At 41.3% G+C, this 19,844-nt stretch overlaps 1 protein-coding gene across 3 annotated transcripts in view; it reads right to left on the bottom strand.

The window, feature by feature from the left end:
• The window catches only part of SYT9 (synaptotagmin 9), a 185,406-nt gene that overhangs the window by 46,384 nt on the left and 119,178 nt on the right, over window positions 1-19,844 (bottom strand). For all 3 annotated transcript variants that reach the window (XM_057316935.1, XM_057316934.1, XM_057316937.1), the window contains exons 4-5: window positions 1,866-1,986; window positions 298-469 (exon numbers count right to left, since the gene is read on the bottom strand). In XM_057316935.1, the coding sequence (XP_057172918.1) occupies window positions 298-469; window positions 1,866-1,986 (293 nt within the window). The remainder of the gene's footprint in view (window positions 1-297; window positions 470-1,865; window positions 1,987-19,844) is intronic.

Genomic DNA, 19,844 nt, shown 5'->3' with positions numbered 1-19,844 from the left:
CTGATATTCTGAGGAGTGTGCAGGGATGGAGAGGGGAGGAGGCGGGGAGGACGGGGAGGATGGGGAAGGAGAAAGAAATGAAAACGGGGAGAGCAAGGAAGCACTTGGGTCATAGGACGCTATAACATGGTTTGGAAAATGCTGACTCCTTGTCAGTCAGCTTTCCCCAGCGTGCTCCCCTGCCTTGTTCCCTGCAGCCTGGGACACCAGCGGAGCATCTGATGCCCGCGCCCCCTCTGCCCTCCCTGCCCCGGGCGTGGCAGACCTGCCCGGAGGAGAGAGCTCCAGGCATCTCACCGGTCGTAGTCCATGACGGCTATGGACAAGTGGATTTGGTCAATGTTCTCGGGAGGGACATCAAAGACTATGGCTTCATTGTAAACAGGGTTCAGAGTGTTCCTCTTGGTGGATGTTTTCCTCTTCTTCAGTCGTCTGCCGTCACACATCAGTGACACTTTCACGTAGGGATCTGTACAACCAGGAGAAGCAGGGGGACTGTGAGGATAATGTGGGCTCAGGGGGCAGTTTCATCATGGTAGGGTTCCACAATGGGATGCAGAGCTCCCTTACCTCTGCCTGTGGCCTGGAGTTTGAGGATTTTAATTAATACGATGCCTGGGCAGCGACGAGCGTTAGGCTAATTAAGACATTCATTCAAGAAAAAGCACAAGACTCTGTCTCCTCCAAGTGTGTGGAATTTAAAAGGACTGTGAAAACATCTGTTATCGAAGTAGAAAATATTGCAGCTAGATTCAAGACCTGCCGGGCTTCAACAGGGAGAGATGCAAAAGTGTTTCCAAGGCAGGGGAAGTAGGCCGCCGGCCCCGAACTCTGAGCCACCCCAGGGAATAATCCTAAACATCAGGTTTTTAGGAAAGGGACAGGCAGAACGCCTAGATGACAGGGAGAACTTTGGGGAGTGCAGGGGCCTCGTGCCCCAGAGCTGTCCGCAGCAGCATGGCAGGGAAAGAAAGGCCAACGGCTTGCTTGTGGTGCAACACCAGCAGAGGGGGACAGGTGACAAAGCTGGTCCCCACTTCCAGTGGGACTTTTCTGGTTCCCCCTCACTCTCCTTCTGCTCAGTGGGGGATGCCCTCTCTCCTGCATGACCTGCGCAACTACTGACTCCTCAACACTGTCCAGGAGGGACACAGAGGACCAGAGGGGGCACCATCTTTTTTTCTCTCGGAAAAATACTGGGGGACAGTAAGCAGACTATATTGCATCGGTGTCCTTTGATTTCTGTGATCTATAGCCAGTGGACTGGGTGTTTTATGACCACATTTTGGGAGCCCCCGTGGAGGCTGTACAGTAGGAATTGCGTAGGCATTTTTTGTTCTGGTCTAGAATTTAAGTTACATGCTCGATTCACTGGCAATACCAAACTGCATAGTTCATTGATGGGCTTTTTATGAGGATATAAGATTATTTTTCAATCTTCCATAGACCTGAGATGGTGATTGCTTATATCTGAGGAAACACCCAGTTAGGTAAACTGCATCAGCACATGTAAACTTTAGGACTAGTTCACAGTTATGGTGAAGAAGACCTAGGAGGGAACAATAATAATTATTCACATTAGGCAGCATTTAGTATGTGCCAGGTACTACTCTCACGATTTTATGTGCATTAACTTATTTAATCTTACAACAACCCCATGAGCCAGTACTACTGTTACCCTCATTTTACAGGTGGGGAATCCGAAGTGCACAGAAATTAAGGGACTTGCCCAGGGTCACACAGCCATGAGGTCTAGCACTGGGACTAAACCGAGGTAGTTTGGTTCCATGCACGTCATTACTCTACCAGAGACTTTGTAAGCCTCTAAAACCCTATGAGGAAGTCTGAACTTGAGAATGTCCCACCTGATGCTCCGGTTATGTCCATTGCCTTTAAATTCCTTGCTTTTATAATGGTAATGGTCAGCCTGCCAGCAGTTGGAAGATAGCAGAGGGAAAACATCAACTCTCCAAGATCCACGTTGTCCTGTTGAGAAAGTACAAACAGACGCTTCAGAAAGTGTCCTGAGCTGGGCATGCACAAAGCTCAGCTGCAGGGCAGCATGGGAAGGGACGAATGGCTCCTTCGCTCCTCCTGTGAGTCCCTGGTGTCTCTCCCTTCACGTCAGCCCCACGGAGAAGAACAGATGTCTGGACTTCGGGAGCCCCCACTCCTAAGGAAGTACAGCCCATGCTCAGATGGCAAGGCTGTGGGGGCCACGCAGGGCCTCTACCATCCCCTATCCAGCCCTCCGCAGCTCACACCGGCCCCGCGGCTCTGAATGCGGCCCCCAGAGCCTGAACTATTTCCCACGGGAGTCCCCCATGTGGCTCTATTCATAGCACCACCACAATCCCCCAGAACCTCCAGGACAGAGTTGCCCTAAGAGGTGCTCTGTTAGGACGGTACAGCCCCACCCCCACCACAGCCCAGACCTGCTTTGCACACAGCCCCACGCAGCCTCCTGCGGCCTCTCAAACAGATCCCCCTACAGCCGCGCCCCGCTTCCTAGGAAGCTTCCCCGAGTTTCCCCCCAGGCCCCACATCAGTCTACAAAGTCTTCCAAATAGTCACCATCCCTATGCCTCCTCCCCTTACAGCCCTACACCTCCCCTACACCGCCCCCAGGACGGCCATAATACTTCAATACACTCCAGCAAACACCTCGTCCCAAAACACACCCATGTGCACACACACAAGACACACACAGATACAAACCTCCACCCGCCAGAGCACTGCACACAACCGGTCACACACTACGTGTGTAGACCAACACACAGAGCCACTGGATCCTGAAATACCTAGACCCTACAATCTGGCTCTACACAAGGGCCCTGCAGACCACACATGCCATCCGCAGTCCTGGACACGCGCAGACACTCACCTGGCCCCACCCCGCCTCACACTGAGCCCCGTGCAGGCTCCATCCAGGGAGATGGGTGGTGACACCCTCCCGCTCACCTTGGGGGCTCCCACTTAACTGTAGCTCTGGCCTTCTCTTGGTGTGTCCCTAAGGAGCCCCTGCTTCCCTCTGCTGGGGAAGACATCTTCTCAGGCAGTATGCAGCCATTCAAATAAGTCAGAAGACACGGTTTTCCTTCTTTTTAGCCCAAGGAGAGTGTTACCAGAAAGGAGGAGGGGAAAAAGCCAGTTCATTTAGTTTCAATTTCTGTGATACCTAACATTATCGAGCTAGGTGCCTGCGTCTAATTAATACAGTTTCATACTGACAGTGCTCTGGGGAGTCCAGGTTTTGCCCTCAACATCCACAGCCTCCCCTCCTCCTCGATTCTCCAAGGATGCTTCTATTTTTAGAAGCAAAGACTGAGCTCTGGAAGGTCACCTCGCCCAACCTCCCCGCCTTGACCGCTTCTGCAGGAGGATGAGGCGAAGGGAAGCTGTTTGGTCGCTAAGGCAGATGGATCTCTGCACCTTCCTGCGTTCGTTGCTTGCCTCGTGTAAATAAATGACCTCACTTTGCAGGCCTGGCTCTCCTGGATCCTGGAGCCCAGATCTCAAGAGACCCAGGGGGATGGGCCTTTCCGTCTGGGGTGGAGTGAGGGGGACAGACAAGAATTCTACAGGAGTGGGGATGTCACACGGGGCAGGCACTGGACCGTTTCATGCTGCTGGGCTCCCCGTTGCAGGACGGGTGTCTGCTCTCCCTGAAGAGAGAGGATCTGACCCAGCTTCCTGCTGGTGGCACAGGAGAAAGAGAAACAACAGCTGTCCCCACAAATTGTCTTTTTCCTTCCACATTCCCTGCCCTATTCCTTTGCCCTTTGACTTCTGCCTGCCTGCCTGCCTTAAGCAGAGAGGCGAAAACACCTGTTCCTCCCTCAGGGAGCTGCCACGGCACCTAGATCACCACCGACTCCTCTCCTTCTGCCCAGAAAATCCGAGTTAGACAAAGGAAAACAGGAGTGACCAGAATCATGCCTAGGAAGCTTCATCATCACCAATTTCCCCAGCATACAATTCTGGAAGGCCTGTGCTTACATAAGCTCTGTAGGGTTTGAGATGTGCACCCCAGACCCTACCCTCAAGCCCGGTGCACATAACTGAATGTGACAAGTCAGTTACCTTTGTGCTAAGTACATTTTCTTCCCAACATAAATCCCACTCACAAATACTCAAAGTACGGCTCTTTGCTCATGAGTTAAAAGAAAAAAAATCAAGCTTCAGACTTGGTGATATAATATTCAAAAGGTCAACTAGGGCTAAAGTCCCCATTTGTACTTCCAAAAACAAAACAAAACAAAACAAAACAAACAAACAAAACCCCCAGAACATTAAAGACATAAAGAGAAAATGCTTGATTTGATTTTCCAAGTGCTTTAAAAATAAAACAGTTAAAATTTTCTAAGTCATGAAAGTAAAAATGATAAAATTCAAATACAGAAAATATCCCCTTTTCATATATACATAGATATGGTGTATATATATATATATATATATATATATATATATATATATCATCTATGTCACTCCTTTCCCCAGAGTAACACTGTGAATAATCTCTATTTTTCTTTTCATCCATCCATCCATCCATCCACTCACTTATTCTTTTAACACTGGCTATGGTTGGGGTGGTTGAGCACTGCTCTTCTCCAGGGGCTGGGAGCTGTTTTTGTAGTGGGGGAACATCAGACACAGTCCCTTAAAGACGGACAGGCTTGCAGGGATATGGAACAGGAGTTGATGGCACTGCAAACATTCCCTAAACCAATGGTTCTTGGTTAGGAGCAATGCTGCTCTCCTGGGGGACACCTGGCACTATCTGGAGAAATTTGTATTGTCACAACTGGGGAGGCAGGTGTTGCTGACATCTAGCAGGGAGAGTCCAGCCACGCTGCTAAACACCCTACAAAGCACAGGGCAGCCCCTCCCTGCAAAGAACTATCTGGTTCAAAATGTCAACAGCCTCAAGGCTGAGAAACTCCCCCACACAGAAGTACTTCTATTGTTCGTAACAATTTTTCCAGAGTGCTGATAAAAGTCAAATATAAAAGGGTGGTGGAGTATTTGGCTTCTCTTTCAGCTTGACAGGAATCAGATATGCAGAGTGTCACTGGTGGCTGTGTGCCCTGGGGGAGATAAGGGGAAGGAAAATGTCATATAAAGAATGCTTCATTTGCTCTTGCTTTGTGTGGCCAAGTTCAGTACTGTCAGCAAAAATATATTGGGAATTTATAGCAAGCATGAGTGATTTCTCCACCTGCCAATCTGTAATATGATTTTTTTGCCTGTAGTGGTCTATGATAGCTCTAGTTTTTGTCTAATTAGTGCACTTTTGCATTCCTCTTCTTAGGTTCTTCTGGTGAGCTCCTTTCCAATTCCATGAAGTTCTAGAAGGGCTGCTTCAGGAATTCAGGCTTAGCAAAATATTCATGCCCATGTCCATTGCTGTCTATTCAGAGATGAGTATGGAACTCAAGCAGGGCCACTTAGAGTCCTTTCCAGGATTGAAAAATTGATACTGAAATGAAGAAATTATCATTTTATTGGGATTATTCACTGAGAAGATATGAAACTAGAATTATAAGGTTCTTGTACTGTATATAGCACACAGTGTACAATACTACTTTAAGTTAGGCTGTTTCTGTTAAAGATGTACACTATAAACCCAAAAGAAATGACTAAAATATTAAAAGGATGTATAGCTAATACACCTAAAAAGAAGATAAAATGGATGCTTTAAAAATATTAAATTAATCCACAACAAGACAAAGAAGAAAGGGAAAGAGAATACAATTACAAGAGACAAATCTCACAGAAATAGAAAACAATAAGATGGTAAATTTAAACCCACTATTTCCACAAATACACTAAATGTAAATGATCTAAGCAGCCAGATAAAAAGCAAAGATTGATTCAGTAAAATAGCAAGACTCAATTTTATGGTCTCTATAAGATATTACTTTGACTATAAAGATATAAGTAGATTAAAAGTAAAAGAATAAAAAAAAAAGATATCCCACATGGACACTAACAAAAAAAAATCTGGGGTGGTTATATTAATATCAGACAAAGTGTATGTCAGAGCAATGAATACTACCAGGACAAAGAGGATCACATCATTATGATAAAGGGGTCAATTCATCAAAAGCACATAACAATTTTAAATATTTATGCACCAGATAGCACACTCTCAAAATACATGAAGCAAAAGCTGATAGAATTGTGAGGTTAGACAAGTTATAGTCAGAGGTTTTAATACTTGAACAACACTACTAACTGACTGGGTGTAACCAGTGGCATTACAAAAGCACTCACCAAACAGCACCAGAATACACATTCTTTCCAAGGGTACCCAGAACACCAAACAAGAAAGACTATACTCTGAGCCATAAAATAAGTCTCAATTAAATTTGAGAAGATTCAAAGTGTATTTTCTGGCTGCAGTGGAAATGACTTAGAAATCAATAACAAAAAGATATCTGGAAAATCTCCAATATTTTGAACTAAATGTCACACTTCTAAATAACCCATGGATCAAAGAAGAAATCAAAAGAGGAATTAGAAAGCATTTTGAACTGAACTAAAATGAAAACATGACCTATTAAAATTTGTGAAATGCAGCTAAAGCAGCACTTAGGGGGAAATTTATAGCACCAAAATGCCTCTATTACACAAGAAGAAAAATCTCAAATCAATGACCTCAGCTTCCATTCTAAGAAATCAGAAGAAAAAAAATAAATGAAAACTAAAAAGAATAAGTAAAAACAGAGTAAGCAGAAGAAAGGAAATAATAAACATTAAAATACTGTAAATATGTATATTTCAAACAATACAGTAATCACTAAAAAAAGTAATAGGTATAACAAAGCAAGACCCAAGTATATATGCTGTCCACAGGAAACCCGCTTAAAATATCATGACAAAGATAAGTTAAAAAGATTAAAAACAATTAAGCCATGTAAACACAACTCAAAGTTTTTGTGACTGTATTAATATCAAAGGAGATTTCAAATCAAGGAATAATACCAGGAAGGAAGGGTCAAGTCATCAAGAGGACATAAACTTAAATGTATATGCATCTACCCACAAAAATTCAAAACACAATAAACAAATCTGATAGAATTAAGAGGGGAAATAGGCAAACCCACAAGTAGAGTTGGAGATTTCAACACTACCCTATCAGTAAGACTGAACGAGCACGCAGAAAAGAAGTAAGGATATAAAAGACCTGAGCCATAATATCAACCAACTTGACCTGTCATTTACTTTACCCATTGTTACTTCATTTAATAACAACAAAATACATATTCTTCTCAATTATACACCAGTCACCAAGATAAACCATGCTCTGGGTCATAAAAAAAAATTCTCATTAAATTCAGACTGAAATCATACAAAGTATGTTCCAAATAAGACTAAAATGAAACTAGAATGCAATCATAACTATCTGGAAAATCCTCAAATATTTGGGAATTAAACAATACTTTTCTAAATTACCCACAGGTCAAATCAAAAAACCCACAAGGGATATTAAAGATTAATTTGAATGGAATGAAAATGAAAATACAACATATCAAAATTTGTAGGACACAGACTAAGCAGTGCATATAGGGAAATGTACAGCATTAAATGCTTACGTTCTGGAGTGCCTGGGTGCCTCCGCTGGTCGGGCCTCTGACTCTTGGTTTCAGCGTAGGTCATGATCTCATGGGTATGAAATTGAGCCCCAGGTGAGCTCTGCGCTCAGGGGAAGTCTGCTTGAAGAGTCTCTCCCTCTGCCCCTCCCCCTGCTCTCCTTCTCTCAATTAAGTAAGTAAATATTTAAAAAATGCTTACATTCAAACAGAGGTATCATTCAAAACAATGATCCAATCTTCAACTTAGGAACACAAAAAACTGGAGAAAATCAAACACAACATAGATAAAAGGAAGGAAATAATAAATATAAGAGTAGAAAACAATATAAATATAAATATAAAAAATGGAAACACCTAGAGAAAACCAATGAAACCAACATCCTAATAAGACTGATCAAGGGGGTTCCTGGGTGGCTCAGTCGGTTAAGCATCTTTTGGCTCAGGTCATGATCCCAGGGTTCTGGGATGGAGCCCTGCATAGGGTTCCTTGCTCAGCAGGGAGTCCGGCTTGTTCCTCTCCCTCTGCCCCACCCCCAGCTTGTGCTATCATTTTCTCTGTCTCTCTCTCAAATAAATAAATAAAATCTTAAAAAAAAAAAAAAAAAAAGACTGATCAGGAATAAAATTAGGGAATATTAATTGTCAATATAAAAAATGGAACTGGGTGCATCTACAAAGATATTATAGACATTAAAATAAAAATAAGGAAATATTATGAACATTTTTATCCCAATAAATTTGACAACTTAGATAAAATGAACAAATTACTTGAAAGCCAAAAAACCACCATACTAAACTAAAGAAAAAAATAGATAACCTGAATTGTTCTATACCCACTAAATAAATTGAAGTCATAGTTAAAAATCTTCTTACAAAGAAAAGTCGAGCCCATCTAAGTAGGAAATAATGCCAATTCTATATAAGCTCTTCCAGAAAGTAGAAGAGGTGGGAATATTTCCCAACTCATTATGCGAGGATGGCAATAACCTGATGCTAAAACTGGACAAAGATATTATGAGAAAACTACAGACTAGCATCCTCATGGACACAGGCATAATTATCCTCAATAGCATTTTAGCAAATTAAACCCAGCAATGTATTAAATAGGAGATATATCCTGAACAAGTGGGATTTATCCAGGGAATGCAAGTTTGGCTTAACATTTGAAAATATTAATCAAAGTAAATCACCATATCAACATACTATAAAGGAAAAACCGTATCGACAAACATAAAACAATCATTTGAAAAAAGTTAATACCCATTCAGGATAGATGCTCTCAGCAAAGTAGGAATAGAAGTGGGCTTCCTTCTATTAAAAAGACACCTACAAAAAACTACAGTTAATATTAAAGTTAATGATGACAGACTTTTTCCCCTAAGATTGGGGAACAAGGCTAGGACATCTGCTCTCACCACTTCTATTCGACATTGCACTAGAGGGTCCAGCCAGTGAAAGGAGGCAGAAATGAAAGATATATACCTTAATAAGGAAGAACTGAAACTGTTTTATTTGCAGATGCAATGACTGTTTATGGAGAAAATCCTTAGGAATTTATAAAAAACTATGAAAACACGTTTAGCAAGGCCAATAAGGTAATGCAAAAGCAACATTATTTCTATATACTAGAAACAAAACAATTAAAAATTGAAATTTAAAAATACATTTACATTTATTTATTTTTATTATTATTTAAAAAAATTTTTTTTTAGAGAGAGAGAGAGAAAGTATGTGAGTGGGGAGGGGCAGAGGGAGGAGAGAGAGAATCTTAAGCAAACTCTGTGCTCAGCACAGAGCCTGCTATGGCGCTCAATCCCACAACCCTGAGATCATGACCTGAGCCGACATCAAGAGTCGGATGCTTAACTAAGACACCCAGGTGCCCCCAAATACATTTACATTTATACTCACAGATAAATCTGACATATGATGTGGAAGACCTATACAATGAAAACTATCAAACACTGCTGAGAAAAATTAGATAGAACATAAATAAATGGAGAGATAGTCCACATTCACAGATCAAGAGATCCAACATTGTTAGGCTACCGATCCTTCTGTGATCTGTAAATTCAATGCAATTCCAATCAAAAGCCAAGCATACCTTTTATAGATGTTGACAAACTGATTCTAAAATGTATATGGAAATACAAAGAACCTAGAATAATCAAAATCATTTTGGGAAAGAAAGACAAAATTGAAGGACTTAACACTACCTGACTATGAGGCACAGAATAAAACCACAGTAATCAATAATCAAGGAGGTGTTGGCAAAAGGACAGACACACTAATGAACGGAACAGGATGAACGGGCCAGAGTTAGACCCTTGTTTATATGGTCAAGTGATTTCCTACAAAGGGACCACATGATTTAATGAAGAAAGGATACTCTTTTTAACAAATAATACTGGTACAGTCGGATATCTATTTGGAATAACAACAAAAGAACCATAACCTTCCTTCACATGATAGGAAAGAATTTGACGGAAATGGATCACGTAAGAACTAAAACTATGAAGATGCTAGAAGAAAGCACGGGAGAAAATCTTTGACTTTGGGTTAGATTCCTTGGTGCACACGAAAAGCACAAAGCAGAATAGAAAAAACTGATACATTGTGCTTCATTAATGTTAAAAATCTTTTGTTCTTCGCACTCATTCTTAGGAAAGGCAAAGGTTAAGTAAGCCACAGGCTGAAGGATCATATTTGCATAACATACAACCAGTAAAGGACTTACATCCAGAATACATAAAGAATTCCTACAACTCAGAGAAGCAACCTAACAAAAATATGGGCCAAAGATCTGAACAGACCGTCAAAATTACATGAAACCATAGTGACAGCGCTACACACCCACTAGAATGGCTGAAATGAAAGACTGACGGTATGAATTATCGCCCAGGATGCAGAACAATGGACTCTCGTGAGCTCTGCTGGAAATGCAAGATGTTAAAAACATTTTGGAAAAACCATTTGGCAGTTTCCCCTAAGCTACACATCCACTTGGTGAATGACCCAGAAATCCCGCATCTGGTTATTTTCCCAAGTGAAATAAAATCACGCATCCATCCAAAGACATGGATGCAACTGTTGTGAGCCCAAACTGAAAAGAAACCCAAATGGACTATCAAATGGTGAGTGGACAAAGTGTGGTATATTCCATACAACGGAATACCACTCAGCAACCAAATGGAAAACTACTAATGAAAGAGGCAACTCGAGTACATCGCAAAAGCGTCATGCTGAGTGAAAGGATCTACACCCAAAAGGCGACACTGTATGATTCCCTTTACGGGAAGTTCTGGGAAAAGCAAAATCGGTGACCCAAAGTGATCCATGGGAACGAGGGACTGGGGGCTGGGAGGAGGGGACTGACTGGAGGAGCACTGGGAAACCTCTGGGCGTAACAAAAACAGTCTATGTCACTATTGTGGTGATTACATGACTGTGTACATGTGGCAAAACTTGTACACTTAAAACTGGTTAGTTTCATTATGTATAAATTAATAATGGGCATTAAAAATTCTGAAAGGACACATTTTGCAGGGGACTCTACTTTTGTCTTCTAATTTTACTGCCTTGATTCAGAAAACACGCCTTAATGATTTCAACCGTTTAAAACATTATGCTATTCTCTCCTATTCCTGTCCCACTCACTGGGGCTCAAACGTGCTCAGTGTGGATTCTCCATTTGCCAGGGCGAAATCTCTATGTGTCTATTAAATCAAGCTTGTTCGTTTTATATCTAAATTTTCTTCTTCCCAGAATTTAATTAATTATGCTTTTCTCTTTTAAAATACGTTTTTGTTTTGTTTTGTTTTCTTTTTTGCTATTCCATTATGTTTCACAGCCAAACTAACAAACATTTAAACTGTAGTTACAATATTTCCATTTCTTTGCTCACTGCAGTTTCTTAAAACCCGCATCATCGCCCCTTTTGAGATTTTTCATTTTGCTTGAGTATGTCCTTGAAAATTTTTTTTCCAGGAAGGGTTCACAGATAGTTAAAATAATCTTTATTGTGCTCTAATTCTTAAAAGAAGTTGGCTGGGCACAGAATTTAGGTTAAAATTATTTTCTCTTAGAATCATTTTACATTGTCGCAATGTCTCCCAAGTACTTCATGTTCCAGCTGGCGTGTTTGATGCCATTCTTTTGTAGATTTTTTATTCCTTTCAAGGAGGTTTTAAGATTGTCTCTTTGTACTTTTACTTTGTACTTTATACCTTCTGAAATTTCCCCAAAAGATATTTAGATATCTTGTTTTCACTGATCTTGCCTGGTCCTCAGTGATCCATGTTAATGAGAATTCTTTCTTTTCTTTTAATGTCTTTTTCTCCAGTGATCAGTTGATCTATTTGTTTACTTTGGACCATGACAGTGGTTTTCCTAGGATATCCCTAACTGTTTATATTTATAAATAAAGGCTCAAAGAAAAAGTCTTCTACTGCTAATGCCCTTTGTAGTTCCTTTACTGTTATGAGGGGCCCCAAGAGGAAGTGAAGGTTATCTCATGTTTTTCATCTGATGCACTTAAGTAGAAATCCTGATGAACTGTTCTTTAATACTATCTGCATGATATTAACATCACCAACATTACTGAACTCTGGTTTTACAGGTTACACAGTTAGACAAAGAGAATCATTATCGACAGACTTTTGATTCCCCATTTTCCTTAATACTTCTGAGTGCCACCGTACTAGAGGTCCCCAAGATCACCTTCAGGTTTTTGATGATTCGCTAGAAGGACTCTTAGGACCCAGAAAGACTGTTATTACAAATGTTGGAGAGGATGTGGAGAAAGGTGAATCCTCTTACACTGTTGGTGAGAATTCAAGTTGGTACAGCCACTTTGGAAAACAGTGTGGAGGTCCCTCAAAAAGTTAAAAATAGAGCTGCCCTATGACCCAGCAATTGCACTACTGGGTATTTACCCCAAAGATACAGATGTAGTGAAGAGAAGGGCCATATGCACCCCAATGTTCATAGCAGCATTGTCCACAATAGCTAAACTGTGGAAGGAACCGAGATGCCCTCCAACAGATGACTGGATTAAGAAGATGTGGTCCATATATACAATGGAATATTACTCAGCCATCAGAAAGAACGATTACCCAACATTTGCAGCAACATGGAAGGGACTGGAGGAGATTATGTTAAGTGAAATAAGTTAAGCAGAGAAAGACAATTATCATATGGTTTCACTCATTTGTGGAACATAAGGAATAGCAGGGAGATCGGTAGGAGAAGGAAGGGAAGAATGAAGGGGGGGGTAATCAGAAGGGGGAATGAACCACGAGAGACTCTGGACTCTGGGAAACAAACTGAGGGCTTCAGAGGGGAGGGGGTGGGGGAATGGGATAGGATAGGCTGGTGATGGGTAGTAAGGAGGGCACGTATTGCATGGTGCACGGGGTGTTATACGCAACTGATGAATCATCGAACTTTACATCAAAAACGAATGATGTACTATATGGTGACTAACACGACATAATAAAAAATTAAAAAAAAAAAGAAAGGCTGTTATTCTCATAGTTATGGTTTATTACAGCATAAGGACTCAGATTAAAATCAATAAAGGAAAAAGATTCATAAGGGGGAGTCTAGGAGACACCAGTGGTCCTCTCCCAGGGGAGTCACACAGACAGCACCTAACTCTCCCCGCCATGATGTGTGACAATACGTATCAAGTATTGACAGCTGGGAAATTTACCTAAACCTTGATGTCCAAGGTTCTTACTGTGGGTGGCAAAGAGTGTCCACATGACTGACCTTAACGAGTCAGTCTTCATTCCCTTCAACAGAGATCAAAAAGCATGGCTCAGGGGGCGCCGGGGTGGCACAGCGGTTAAGCGTCTGCCTTCGGCTCAGGGCGTGATCCCGGCGTTATGGGATCGAGCCCCACGTCAGGCTCTTCTGCTAGGAGCCTGCTTCTTCCTCTCCCACTCCCCCTGCTTGTGTTCCCTCTCTCGCTGGCTGTCTCTATCTCTGTCGAATGAATAAATAAATAAAAATCTTAAAAAAAAAAAAAAAAGCATGGCTCAGGGCCCCAGGTGAACAAAAATAGGTGTTCACCATTATTGTATTGTTAATGTAAAGTATCTGGTGTGGCCCAAGATCTGTTATAGGAAGAATTCTTACCAGGCAGGATATTCTAAGGGCTTAGAGGTTCTCTCTCGAGAACGAGTCAAGACCAGTCCTTTGTTTAAAATGTGTAGGGTTTGAGTACCTCAAGCTCACTGAGTGAACCCTTTCCTGAAGGCACACAGTGCTCTCACTTCAACTTGCCTTTTCACACATACTTGTCTGTACTGGAAAGGCGAGAGGTAGTTGTAGTCCAGTGCTTTTGTACCCAAACATAACACAGAGATAACAGCTGATGTCATGGAAGACATTCTGGAAGGAGGTTCATGAACAGCAGGGCCTGGCCAAGACCTTAGGGAAGATGAGGGCTGACTGTATTGCACTTAAGCTAGAAATCTGTAACAAAAAGACAATTAGAATGTTTCTATATGTTTGAAAACTAAGAAATACACTTCCAAATACACCATGGGTACAATTAAAAATCACAATAAAAATTAGAAGTATATTGAACTAGATGATAATGAAAATAATACATTTCAAAATAAAAACAATGCTGTAATATTACGATTTATATATTCAATCTGTGTCCCCCTTGGGACAGAGAGTGTCTGAAATCCCTGTAAATTCTTAAGTGCTAAAAAGAACTAGGAGCATCTTTTGTTCTATTGAAGCAACTCTGTGCGGGCTCCTGGGTGGGGGCTGGTCACCAGAAAGACCAAGCCATGATAAGAAGCTTGGAATGTTCACCCCGCCCCCTAGTCCCCAGAGGAGAGCGGATGGAAGGGGGTTCATACGTGATTACGTCTACATGAGGAAGGATCCATAAAATTGCAATAGGCCTGGGTTCAGAGTATACACAGCCGTATACTGGAAAGTGACATACTCCAACTACACAGTGACAGACACTCCTATGCCTGGGACCCTCCAGGACCCTGCCCTATGAATCTCTTCATCTGGCTGTTCATCTGTATCCTTCATCATATCTTTTAATAAACTGGTAAAAGTCAGTAAGTGTTTCCCTGAATGGTACAAGCTGTTCCAGCAAATCATCCAATCCCAACAGAGAAGAGGCCACGGGAATCCCTGATGTAGCCAACTGGACAGAAGTTGTGAGTAACCCAGGGACCCATTACTTATGATTCGCATCTAAAGCGGCAGGCGAGCTCATGAGCCTGAGACTAAGGGCCTGAGCCCTTAACCTGTGGGATCTGATGCTATCTCCACGTAGATGGCATCAGAATTGAGCTAAAGTTTAGGATACCAAGTTGGTGTCGTGGAAATGTTTGGTGTGGTATGACCCTACATGTTTGGTGTCAGAAGTGTCCTGAGCGTGTTAGTGGTGTGAGAGTAAAGGAGAAACACACAGGAAAAGGACGGTAGGGTTTTTTCTACACAAATGCTTAAAAATCAGATTAAGGGAAAATTTTTAGTTTTAAATGCATAACACGGAACAAAATAAGGCTGATTATCAGTGATCAAAGCATCGACCTGAAGAACTTGGAAAAAGAACAACAAATTAAACCCAAAGTAGAAGGAAGGAAATAATAGCTATAAGAGTGAAATTAATGAACTAGAAAACAAATACGTTTAGAGAGAGTCGGAAAGCCAAACAAAGCCAAAGTTAGCTTTTAAAAAGCTAATGAAAATTGCTAACCTTTTTTCACGACAGACAAAAAAAAGGGAGGTAGGGGGAAAAAAAGACACAAATAACCATGCCATGGTTGAAAATGCAACCCCACTACAGATCTTTACTAAAAACATTAAAAAGACAAAAAAACAATTTATAAACAACTTTACGCCGATTTTAAAAATTAGACAAAATTGATGAATTTTTCAAAACACAAAATTTGTAAAATCAATTAAGAAGAATTAAAGATTGAATTTTTATTGCTCACTAAAGAAACTGAATATGTAATTAAACACCTTTCAGGCCTCGTTGGGTTCACTGGGGAATTTTATTAAATATTTAGAGACCAAATAAAGTCAATATTGTGCAAACACTTTCAGAGAACAGAAAAAGAGAGAATACTCCCCAATTCATTTTTGAAGCCATCAAATTTGAGGTACCAAAATCCGAGAGGTCCATTACAAGAAAGGCAAAATTACAGACCAATTTCACTCATGAACTGAGATTCAAAAAAAAAAATTAAACAAAATATTAGAAAATGGACTGCAGAAAAAACATGAAATGGTAACACATTATTACTAGCATATGTGTTTTATCTCAATTTACAAGGTTAATTTAACATGTCCTTAACAGAATAAAGAGGAAAAAAATCACGTAATTATCTAAATGAATGTAGAAAAATAAGAGAAAATCAAGTATCTGTTTGTGATAAAAGGTTTTCACAAACCATATATGAAAGGGGAGTTTACTTATCTGATGGAAGGAATCTAAAAACAAGGCTATAGCAATGGTGGACTGAATGGTGAAATGTGCAAAGCTTCCCAATTGAGTTAGGAATAAGACCCATAACTGTTTTTATTCTACACTGTATTGGAGGTCCTAACTAGTGAAATAAGGCATGAAAAAGATATAAAAGGCATAAAGTGTCAACATAAAAATTAATTGTCATTATTGTTAGCTGACATGATGTGTAAAAGTATCCAACAAACCCTACAGAAGAATTATTAGAATCAATAAGCGTGTTCATCGATGACTGATGGCTTAATGTCCACGAGTTCAGGAAACCAAGATAAATTTTCTTTTTATATACCAGAGAAAAAAAAACCAAGCTAAAAAAAATAGAAAAAGAAAACCTCACTTAAAATAGCATCAAAAAAACTCCCATCAAGTACCAAAAAATATCCAATATTTTTTTTTACAGGAAATAAATAAAGTATTATTGAATAAAGTTAAGGACGGTCTAAATAAATGAAGAGATACACCATGTTCATAGATTGAAAGACTCAATATTATAAAGATATTCTCCAAACTGATCTACACGTTAAATGTAATTCCAATCAGATTACAACTCAACAAATTAATCCTAAATTTTATGTGGCCATGCAAAGTGCCGAAACAGTCCAGATTCTCTTGAGGAACAAACTCGGAGACTTTACTGGATAGGAAACTAATCAGATTTCTATTGGACTAGTGTCCAGAATGGACTGGACTAGTGTAGAGTTTGTGCAAGGTAAACAAACCACCGGAGTTGTGCAGAGAGCTCAGAACTGACTCGTGCGTGTGGACACTGGTCCTACGTACTGCTTATCTTCACTTGCTTTCTCCATACCACTCCATGCCCCAGGCCCTAAAAGGCTGTCCTCTACAGAAAGAAAGAAAACTTCATCTATGTGTTAAGAGACCTAACCTGTCTGACAATTTGCGATGAATTAGTGTAGGCACATGGAAACACACACCCTCATACAGCAAATAAAACCCAGATAATTCATTTGTTTATTCTTCATTCAACAAGCATTTATGGAATATAATTATTTTCCAGGTACTCTCTGGGTGCTGGGAATCCATCAGTGAATCAAGCAGGTAAAAATCATTCACCTTTACGAGGCTTCTATTTCTTGTGAAGCTAGACAAGGAGCACGATTACACCCATTCATAAATACACGTATAACACACGTATAGAATGAAATGTAGAAAAGAAAAAAGTAGAGAAGGGGGCTGAGTAGTGTTGAGGGGTTAAATAAAATAAATACCAAGCAGGAAGGCTGCAGCGTAGCGTGCCTTTTGAGTAAGGATGTGGGGAAATGAGGCAGGAAAGCAGGCAGTGCAACTTCCTGGGAAGATTCCACACAGACCACAAAGAGAGTGCGGACGCCCTGCGGTGGGAGTGCACCTGCCATGCCCGAGAAAGGAAAAAGAGATACGCAAAAGGGAAGAGAGTAAAGAAGACGAGATCAGAGAGGCTGTGAGGGACCAGATGGTACAGGTTATCAAAAGGATTCTGCCCTAACTCTGAGTGGGAATGGAAGCCATTAAAAGGAATAAAGTAGAAAAGTAGCACCATGTGACCTGATTTTAACAGGTTCAGGCAGGCTGCTGCACGGAGAATAGTCTGAGCGGACAAAGGTAGAAGCAGGGCCATCAGTTAGGAGGTTATCATCCGTCAGTGAGAGGTAACGTGGCTTGGTCCAGAGAAAGCGGGAGAGGTGGTAAGATGGCATCAGATCTGGAAGCTAAAACAAGAGGATTTTCTAGTAGATTAAATGACAGAGATGAGTCAAAGATGATTCCAATATTTTTGGCCTGAGTTAATGGAAAAGTGGAGTTTCTATTAACCCTCATTTCTACATGTAGAGGGAGAAGGCACTGGGCTCTGGGAGAGATGAAGAACTCAGTTTTGTGTTCATTAAATGTGGGATCCAAATGGGGTTGTCACATGGCCAATTAGGTATGAGTGTGGAGGTCAGGGCAAAGAACCAGGCTAGAGATACAAATGACCAGCTCCTGCGGGAAAAAGAGAATGTAATCCACAGCATGCTACATGGCTCAGCTACCAACCACGTTTACACACTAACGACACAGACATACTTACCTCCACAAATCTATAACTATTTTGAGAAGATGGGGAAGAGTTTGCATGTACCGTGAACGTAGGAGCTATGTCCTCATCTTCCGTAATAAAATTCAATAGAAGCTAAAACTAAAAATAAAATAAAGCATTTAAAAATACATGGAGGTATATTTTAAAAGAAACAGTTAAAGTAGCTGGAAGTATTTGCTTCTGCAGAGTGGGAATTGGGATTGAAACAGAAAGATGATGACATAATTGGTATTTTAAAGGCCCTGAGGCCAGACTGCAGCTGACGGGAGCTGAGTTCAAGTCCCAGTGCCTCACTTACCATTATGCAACATGAGGCAAGCTACCTAATTCCTCAGTGTCTCAGTTCTCTGTTCTCAGTCTCTTCATTTGGAGACTGGAATTAGTATCTAAAGCACAGGATTGGGGCGCCTGGGTGGCACAGCGGTTGGGCGTCTGCCTTTGGCTCAGGGCGTGATCCTGGTGTTATGGGATCGAGCCCCACATCAGGCTCTTCTGCTATGAGCCTGTTTCTTCCTCTCCCACTCCCCCTGCTTGTGTTCCCTCTCTCGCTGGCTGTCTCTATCTCTGTCGAATAAATAAACAAAATCTTTAAAAAAATAAAAATAAATAAATAAATAAAGCACAGGATTGTTAAAGATTAAATGTGAAAACACGTGTATGCAGTCAGTACTGAATACGAGGTAACGATTACCACCACTGTCCTTGATCACATGTTTCTCACTCTCACTGGTCTGTGTACTCTTCAGGGGAAGTCCCACTCACCCGCCCCTCCTACTGGCCAGCACTTGGGAGAAGCTTGGTCAGTATTCCTTGAATTAACGGATTGACACACAAATGAAAACTTGGTGCTGCTAAGCCTCAGTAGCCTAGCTCCCTGGGGCCTTTGGGTCAAATTTCCAGTGAGCCACCATGCTAGGGGACAAGCCCCCATATTCTCCAGCACCACTGACTCCCTGAGAAAGCCTCTTACAGAGTCCCTGTGAGACAGATACAGCAGCAAGAAATTGTCATTTAGCAAGTGGAGAGAAAATCCTAGTTGCAACATTTCTCTCAAGGGCTATTAATCCCCAACTGTAATAATCACACTGACGGTCTGAACCTGCCCCACCTGTAACATGGAAGCTGCTAATGATGTGATCATCCTGTTTTCTCAGAAACTCTAACTGTATTCCTGATACTTGCCACAGACATGACAAAATTGGCAAAAACACCCTTTTCCAGTGACAGATCCTACCAATAATTAGCGATGCACTGTTAAAGTAACTGTTGATTGCACTTTATTTATAGATATTAACATGATTAATTGCACTGGCAGTGCGCCTGGAGGATGACGCTCTCCAAAGGGTGCTGGGGCGCAAGTGAGCCCCGCGGCCCTCCCAGGGTGCTGGGAGGGGTTGTGGTCAGCCCCCTCCTTTTCCTTTCCTGAATTGCTCCCTCATAGGACTCCAGGTCACATTCCGTAGGACTGGCCCGATGTTAGACAGCATTTACTTGGACTAGTGATGGGTTCAGCTAGGAACGGACAGGAGAATAACATCACGCGTGTGTAAAGCACTTCACGGCTGACTACAACATTCAGTATCACGATCTTATATGATCTTATCCAGCTCCCTGGTATAAAACGCGTCTTCTGCATGGCTGACCCCAACATTTATGT

Source organism: Ursus arctos, unplaced genomic scaffold, assembly GCF_023065955.2.
Source record: "Ursus arctos isolate Adak ecotype North America unplaced genomic scaffold, UrsArc2.0 scaffold_22, whole genome shotgun sequence".
Classification (NCBI taxonomy): domain Eukaryota; kingdom Metazoa; phylum Chordata; class Mammalia; order Carnivora; family Ursidae; genus Ursus; species Ursus arctos.
The sequence above is the reverse complement of the archived record's forward strand: the minus strand, read 5'-3'. Positions and strand labels throughout refer to the sequence as shown.